The sequence below is a fragment of the Neofelis nebulosa genome, chromosome 13 (assembly GCF_028018385.1).
Source record: "Neofelis nebulosa isolate mNeoNeb1 chromosome 13, mNeoNeb1.pri, whole genome shotgun sequence".
In the NCBI taxonomy this organism is placed as follows: Eukaryota; Metazoa; Chordata; class Mammalia; order Carnivora; family Felidae; genus Neofelis; species Neofelis nebulosa.
The window spans coordinates 50926817-50935838 of NC_080794.1; the positions used below are offsets into that span (position 1 = coordinate 50926817).

The window sequence follows — 9022 nt, forward strand, 5'->3', positions numbered from 1 at the left end:
TGTATTGGCATTGTTCTCTTTAAAGAAGAAATTTTTCATAATTCAATATACTTACCAGGATTTTAATAGTCTTTACTTTGGATAAATAAACTAAGCCTTCATTGAAAGATTTAGTACGTCTTACCATCTTTCTCATTTTGGTATTGATTTGTTGAACCAAGGCAATAACATTAAAACTGCCATTAGGAAGTGTTCCATCTAAAAAGAAAACTGGTTGGCAGGAGTTAAACATTTTCTTTTATCACAAGCTATATTTAATGTTAGCACTTACAAAAGCATAAAGCATTGAGGGAAAAAGTTAAATGACAGGTAACATGTATATATTCAGTACAAACTACATGACAGGCACTGGTGGTTTATGTACTTTATTTCATTCAACCCCTGAGACCTCACTGAAGGGAATATTATGCACATTTTACAGATGAGGAAACTAAAGTTCAGAAGAATTAAATGAACATAAAATTACAAATGTATTATGTAGAAAAGCTAATACTTACAGCCATGTTCATCAGTAACTTCAAATGGCATGGTTTTTCTAGCATCCCATGTGGCCTTTAGCTGGCAGCAGAGACTTTTGGCTACAGAAGTTAGAACAGCTTTATGAAAGAGATGAAATTTGAACTGAACCTTGAAGGCTGAGTAGTGTTTTAAGAGATAGGTCTTGAATTTGAGTAAGACTATGCCATTTTAACCATCCCTTTAAAACTCTTCTACGTTCTAAAAAAAATAAAAATAAAAATATTATATGAGTAAGATTTTTAACTATAGTTTCAAATGCCCATTTTGTTATACTATAAACATATATTTGTTTAGTTTCTGTGGCTTTCTGTAGCACTTTTGGTTATATTTGTGAGTTTTTGAAATTTTTTATTTTTTAAATCCTTGATCAGGAATACAGTCTTACAAATTATAATATAGATCCTGTTGAAAATAGAAAATGGGGGCACCTGGGTGGCTCAGTCGGTTGAGCTTCTGACTTCAGCTCAGGTCATGATCTCACGGTTCGTGAGTTCAAGCCCCGCATCGGGCTCTATGCTGACAGCTCGGAGCCTGGAGCCTGCTTCTGATTCTGTGTCTGTCTCTCTCTGCCCCTCCCCTGCTCACGCTCTCTCTCTCTGTCTCTCAAAAATAAATAAATGTAAAAAAAAAAATTTTTAAAAATACATAAAATGATTTTGACAGCTTTTACCTACAATTTAGTTGTAACAAAAGCTATATTATAAATGCTTTAATAGCTGAGTTAATTAGCTTTGTATTGATGTACAGTAGTAGTTATAAATAAATTTAGTTCATGATGGAGCTTTGAGTGGGATTTGAAAAATCCACTATGTGGGAGACTTATATTTCAGAATGCTCTCCTAGTGAGTGGTACATCGGAAGTGTCAGATACTTTAGTAAACTTAAGTTCATGAGATAGAGCAGTTTTATCTGTTTTTAACTTATTTAAAGAAACTGGATCTTAAACAGCACTTGACTATGGTTATAAAATAAGTCAGTGGTAAGGACAGGACTGCAGGTTTCTAGACATTTTCTGGATTCTCAGGTATAGCTTAGGGAGAAGAGTGTTAATAACTCAACCCATTATAAAAATATTCAGTTCTTGATTATATGGAAAAAGAGAAGAAAGTCTTTGACAGATTAAACTATCAGATAATCACAATATCATTTCACCTTGAATTTTGGAAATTAAATATATTATTTTTCCCACTTTTCCTATCTTTATTTTGGTTTGGCTAAGTTTGCATGCCTTTGAGGGTGTAGAGACTCACCTTAGGGGGAAATGACTCAGCTACCTAAAATGAAGGATTTTCCCTATTATTGCCAATTCAGATATTTGAGAATTTACTAGATTGCTTTAAAGTTCAGGGGAAAAAAAGTACTTTTCTTAGGTATTTGATTTTCAGATTTAAAAGTTAACTATTTAGGGTTGCCTGGGTGTGGCTCAGTTGTAGGTGCCGGACTTCGGCTCAGGTCATGATCTCATGGTTTGTGAGTTCGAGCCCTGCATCGGGCTCTGTGCTAACAGCTCAGAACCTGGAGTCTGCTTCAGATTCTGTGTCTCCCTGTCTCTCTGCCCCTCCCCTGCTTGTGCTCTCTGTCTCTCAAAAATAAAACAAACATTAAAAAATTTTTAAAAACCCAACACTTAAAGTTAACTATTTAATGCATTTAAAAGTTAATTTTGGGGGCACCTGGCTGGCTCAGTCGGTAGAACATAATGATTCTTGATCTCAGGGTTGTAAATTTAAGCTCCACGTTGGGTGTAGAGATTACTTAAAAAAAATTTTTTTAATTAGAAAATAAAAGTTAATTTTTATCAAATTAAGCAGTTTGGATAAAAATGAAGTTTGGGTTACAAAATAGAGGCATAAAATGTATATTTGTTGGAACCCTTTTATGATTTGAATATTTCGGTACAAGTCTTTGAAGCTAGCTGTGGTATTGTGTACTCTTCAGTCAGAACAGGTGCATTCTGTAGTGTCCTATGGATTGAATTTAAAATATAATGTCTTCGGTTCACTCTGGCTAGGAACCTAATGGACCAGTCCAGCCCAACACCCTAAAGATTTGCCTATCCCCACTCCCCTGGCTATTTCATTGTTAGATTTGAAGACAAGCTCTCAGAGGACCTTTTGTATTCTAAAGTGTTTTATGGTTCATCATTAGAATGGTAGGATGATTTCAAGCACTGAGATGCTGGGTTCTGGAGTAGTGGTTTTCAACCTGCTTTGTTTTAGCATCCTTTGAGTGCCTGAAAACTCAGCCCTAGAAATTCTTACTGCTCAATTTGGAAACCACTGCTTTTATTCCATAAATGAGTTCTTAAGAACGTTTGTATAACTTGCATTATTTAATAGGCTCAAGTTTGGAATGGCCCTTATTTAGTAATCCCATAGTTCAGAAGTACTTACCTAAGAATGTGAATCACCGTTAACATATTTCCCACCCCCCAAGTGACATTCCTTCCCCTTTCCTAACCCAGCCCCCTTGAAAGGATTTCACTATTGGTTATGTATTCCTGTTCCTTTTTAAAATCCAAGAAATGCTTGTTACCTATACTTTCAGTAAAGGAAACAGTCTTCCCCTACTTTATCTGTTTAATAAATCCATGCTAGCATTTATGAAGTATTTATTAGAGTAAAAATAACAAGAACATGAGTTTACCCAAATAGGGTTCTTGAGTGACCCTGGCAAGTCCTATAACCTAAACTGGGACAGTTGAACTAAGGACCCTTCCATTGAGAATGATTTTAGTCTTTGTCTTGGCTTTTTCTTTAAAACAAGATGTGCCAGAATACTGCTTGGAGTTTATAGTGAGAAGATAACATAAGCCATTTTTATTAGGGCGGTGGTTTTTAACTTTTTGAGTTACATATCCCTTTGGAACCTCTGTCCAAAAAAAATGCAGTACAGACAGTATTGCATGTATTATCACACACACAACTTTTAAACCTTTTAAAGCCAAGAGAAAAAAAATGATTGATTACTAGAGGTAGCCAGTACAGTACAGGTAGCTCAGTGTGCAACTCTGTCTGCAACTGATTTGCTGTTTTGTTTCTCATAGCACAGGTGCAGCAGTGATCAATGGCTCTCAGCATCCATCGTCATCATCGTCTGTCAATGATGTGTCTTCAATGTCAACAGATCCGACTTTGGCCTCAGATACAGATAGCAGTCTGGAAGCATCAGCTGGACCTCTGGGCTGTTGTAGATGACTACTTGGGCCTTGGCAGGGGGGTGGGGGGATGGGGAGTCGTTTAGTCATTGATAGAACTACTTTGAAAACAATTCAGTGGTCTTATTTTTGAGTGATTTTTCAAAAATGTAGAATTCATTTTGTAGTAAAGTAGTTTATTTTTTTTAATTTCAAGTGATGTAATTTAAAACTTAAGTTGTGTTTTAAAACAGCAACAAAACTATTGTATTTTTGCTGTAATTAACTGTATAATGTAAACCTAATTATTTTATCATGGTTTAAAATTTTTGCATATTTGCTTTATCTTATGCTGCTGATTTTTTTTTTTACTGAATTTGTAAGATTTTGTTTATCAAAGCAACTATTATGTGGTGACTTGCCTATATCATGAATTATTTAAGATTTTTATAGGTTTTTTTTATTAGAATTTTATTTCAAATGTTTTGTTCATGATGCTATCCTTCAGGGTTATGTGCTTATCAATGAAATAACCCCAGAGGAGTGAGGGAAAATAACCTGTAGCCAGTTGTATTCAGGAATAACTACTGTAAATGATGAACGTGTTAAAAAACCTCCAATATTTGCTACTTGCCAATCTTAATTTAATTTCAACAATTGGTAGGTAATCCTACATCCTACATTGTTTTTTGGCAAAAGCCCCATCATCTAAATGACAGAATAACTCAGAGCATGTCTTTGAAGATGCTGGGCGTCTACCACCACCCTCCTATTCCCCGCACCCCCCCACCCCACACAACAGAAGCCAAGTAAAAAGAGTATGGTATTTTCTGCAAATTTGTGGCATGCTCAAAGATTATGATCACATAAAGTCAAGAGGATACTTCATGAATAATACATTTCAATGCAAATAAACAGATGGTTCACTTCTACTAGCTATGAGCCTGTTTTTGTATACACTGAGTTAATCTACTCAGGCTGTAGGTCCCAGCTGTGGTCTAGAGTCTGGTCTTTCCCTTTCCTGCAGCCTCAGGCCCTTGGACCTGGGACCTTTCTGGTTTCCTAGCATGATATCAGTCAGTTGAGCACCAGTTCTCAAGGCGTTTCTGGCCATTTGATTCTACCTGTAGCATAATCTATTTATACTAGCTGTCAGGAGGTTCCGAAGCCTACTTCAATTTCTGTAGGTGATGTATCAAATGAGCAATATACCGTTCATCTGAAAATAGTAGCACACAGCCATATATAGGATATCGTTTTCTAAGGACTGTTTCTTCACATTGAGCAGAGCAGGCATAAGTGGTGGTTATTCAGTCTGAGTCTTTGTTTTTTTTATACCTGATTTTCAATAAAACATGCAATGTGGATGTTGAGTAGGGTAAGAATGGTGCTGCTCCTGACAAGTGTATGTTAACTGTTTACATTTTCTATCTGCGGAATTATTTCTCCACAACTGAATTTTTCGTAAGTAAATGTCATTGAAGTCTCATCTTCTCTGAAATACATCATCTGTACGGCCCCAGGCACCTTTTGTTATTTTTGGAACAAGACGGATTTTATATCATGAACTGGGAAATGCATACATAAATCAGTGACAAGGTTCTAGGCAGGAAGCCCATGGGAATTACTGACCAGTAAGAGCAAGAACTGGTGCATCTCAACATTCAGTGTCTGAAAGTTCGCTTGGCCTGTGATTCGTGTATTTAGTGCAAGATGCCTTTTGAGTTACTTATTTTAGGTTATTGTTAATGTGCAATATTCAGGATTAAAATACATTAGCCTTTTTAATATGCTTTGAAATAGCAAGTTTGGTTTTGATGGTTTTATGTCATGATATCTAGCCTCTGGAGGTTGTCAGCCTTTTTATCAGTCCCTTTTCTACTCCTACGACATGGTGCATTAATTTTGTTAAGCAAATTGGAGTTTTGAGACTGTAACACCTCTAGAGTGGCAGAAACAGGATTGGATTTACGATGTTAGCAGAAATTTGAGCATGAGTGTGTTCTTAGTTTATATTAGTTTGGCAGTTAATTAACTTTATTTTCCCTAGGATAGATTATTTCACTATTGCACTTTAACAACTGACATGCTTTCAGAAGTTCCCCATATTTTATGTTTGATTGCTAATAAGCCATCTCTGTTGATACAGATTTTGATTAAGCAAGGAAAACCAGGTGTTCTTCCTGTATCATCTGTTGTAAATGCCAGCTCCCCCTTGCCAGCCAGCATGTTTCAGTTGATTCAGAGAAAAGGAATTCTTATTCATTAATGTAGACTAAAATACTTGGCAAACTATATCCTGAAAACAAAGTTTGCTTGTTAAATGTTGTGTGCCCTACGTTTTTAAAATGCGATATCTAAATACAACTTTCCCTCGTCCCTTAAATCTGTGAAGTTAGAGAAGTACTGATTGTTTTTGTTTTACAGCTTTTTTGAACCTTTAAGACATCTTAAACATTTGTGTGTGTTTTAAGAGAAATTACAAGTAAGATTTCTGTCCAGCAGTACTTCCGTAAAGCCACCTTGCTTCTCTTAGAGCTTTGGTTTTTCAACTTCATATATATTTAATATATCCATCATCTTACCGTCAAAAAATTATTTTGACTAAGGTTTATTGTTCACATTTATATTATTTTATTCACCTTTACGGGAAAGAGACACTAATTCTTTTCTCATAGTTCTTCCTGATTTCCTACTCTGTTACTCTCTGATGTATACTGACCATTTGTAAAATGATTGTGTTGTTGGGATTGCTTCGTTACAATATACGTGAATAGAGCATCTCAACTCCTTGACGCTGCTTGCCGAACAGTTCTCATTTTGTCACACACCCTCAGCTGCTGGTGTTCCTGGTATGCACCCTTCCAGGTCGGTAAAGGCACAGTGCTTCACCCCACACATACTAAGAGAAATGCCAGCCTTTAAATGAGGAGGCCACCACACAACCCCCTTCACGGTACAGAGAAGCTTGGTGGTATGCAAAGCAGCAGACTTGCCTGTACTTTTCATTATTCTGTTCCTTGTTAACCCTGCTGTTTTGTCTAAAAAGATGAAGGTGAAAAGGACGTAAGTGTCTGATAGTGAAATCAGAAGAGGGCACGTGAAGCTGTTTCAGGGTTACAGATAAGACTTGGTTTACACTGTCGGCCAGTATGTGCTACACATATGAAGACTTAACTACTCAGTGTTGCCTAGGCACAAGCCTGCACCACACTTGGAGGTAAAGACATAGTCTATTTTCAAAAATACTGTTGTAGTTTGTTTGTGAGTGTTGTTCATTAGTCACACATTAGCTGTAGAGTGAATGCATGAAGCCCCATGACCCCAGTAAACTTCTCTTACCAGTAGAAAAACCAAACACCACTGTTCTGTCATTAGCAGCCCTCTTAAATGTTGCCTTCATATCCTTTACGTGTTAGCGTACATTGTGTTTCTATGATCTCTCTTAGGTTTTTCCTGAATCAGAGGAAACTACTTTTTCCTTAATAGCAAGATGAAGAGGTAAAGGGCATTGAAGCAGAAATGTATAGTTTGGGGTACGATTAGAAAACTCGCAAGGAAAACAAAAATCCGAATTAATTTCAAACTAACTGCTCTTAGTTAAGTGCTCTTAAGGAGAGTCTAGTAAGAGTAACAATTTCTGGCCATTTCTAGTTTAGATTCTCTTCATTACTGAGACTTTTGAGAAATCTGTGGATTAGTTTTGCACAATGTTCTATTCTCACAATAATTTACAAATTAAACTAGGTTTTTATTGAACTACCTCACACTAATTTTCTATGCTTTCCCAAGTAAGCTATTGCCCTTACTGTAAGCTCTTTACTGAGTGTGAATTATAAATGTGTGTTAAATACTTTATAGCCAATGTTGACACAATACCAGTAAGTATGTAAAATATATACCTTGCATCAGTAAGAGAGACTCATGCGTAAAATCTTTCACTGTGTATCTTGGAAAATTGTGTTAGATGTGTTCGTTGGACATTATTACTGTCTGTTTTTATAAGTAGAAACCTGCTCGTGATATCAGTCCATTCTTTACATTTTACAAAAGGAATAAATCTTAGTAAATTTTACGAAGAAATAAATTACTTTTGTAGGCCCGATATTTGGTATATTTTTGAGAAGCTCTTAATCTTTTAGCTGAATGATGAAGTTAAACTGAACTAGCTGTCTACTTGGACTGTGACATCTATTTTCTCATTACAGTTTATCCTGTTCAACAGGTTTAAAACCTGAAAACCTACATATGATAATTGACATTTGCTTTTCTCCCTATATGATGCCATTCCTTCTTCATACCTGTTCCTTCCCTGTGTTCCATTCCCTCTCCTCTCCTCTAGACAAAACAAAATGGGGCACTTTGTAGGGAATGCTGAGATAATTATTGTGGTTTTTAATCATTCATGCCCTAGTCATTAAACATGCACCACTGGAATGTAAACATTGTTACCTAGTATGTTAATTGGTTATAATATTTTAAATAAAAAAGAAAAAAGTGGTATGAAAAATATGAAATTAAGAGTTTTTTCATTGAAAACGAAATATAAATTTGTGCTAAAAAAGTTTTTATGGGCAATTTTAAGATTCCCTGTGGATTGGTATTAAAGGGGTAGTAGGACTAGGGCAGCTTTCTTAGATTTGGATTTATACAGATTGTGAAGAGCCTAAAGTACCACTCTGCTTTTCTGGTTTATCTAGTCTTGCTTTTCTTGTATTTGAAATCTCTGGAGAACTGTATCTAAAAGGAATTTTCTTCAGTGCCCTTAACCTAGTTCTCAGTAGCCATGTAAGAGAGCAGCCATCGCGGCCACTTGGCAAAAACAAGTTTAATTTTAAAAGGATCTATTTCAAAACGAACTGGGGATTTCGGTTTTGAGTGTGTTTTCAACTTTGCCATGCTTCTCTTCTCTTTGCCGAACTGGGCAGGCTGCTACATGGGTATCAGGGTTGCCCACTGTATACGTCCAGCCTCTGTATGAGGTCACTCCCTCTCTTGCTCAACTCTTACTCCAGAAAACCATCTTCTCCATGCTTTCCCCATTCACCTGCACTCAGACTTCCCTGCTCTGAGGAAAGGACGAGATGGGGTCAGTCTTTACCTGATCACTGCAGCTCCATCGGCCTACAGGGTCGCTGGCCTGGTGCATGCGCTCTGCTCTGTCACGGTCGTTAGATCTCCAGTGAGAGACTGGGTGGCAAAAGCAGACATCAAAGTTTTGAGTCCATGTAATTTCTGCCCAGTTGTGATACCCTGGTGACACCAAATGAAAGGGGGTAGTTCGCCCTTATTAGTCTAGGTACTATGTCTATTTTAGTGTTGTACCTTAGAAGGTCGATTGACTTCATGTAAATGAACATTGATTTG

At 36.6% G+C, this 9022-nt stretch overlaps 1 protein-coding gene across 6 annotated transcripts in view; it reads left to right on the forward strand.

The window, feature by feature from the left end:
• MAPK8 (mitogen-activated protein kinase 8) overlaps positions 1 to 4592 on the forward strand; it is a 99045-nt gene extending 94453 nt beyond the window's left edge. For 5 of the 6 annotated variants that reach the window (XM_058696978.1, XM_058696977.1, XM_058696976.1 and 2 more), the window contains one exon: positions 3571 to 4592. In XM_058696978.1, the coding sequence (XP_058552961.1) occupies positions 3571 to 3716 (146 nt within the window). In that variant the 3' untranslated portion in view covers positions 3717 to 4592. Of the gene's footprint in view, positions 1 to 3565 lie in introns of all 6 variants that reach the window. The other variant, XM_058696981.1, reaches the window with a different exon arrangement.
• Positions 4593 to 9022: the final 4430 nt, after the last annotated feature.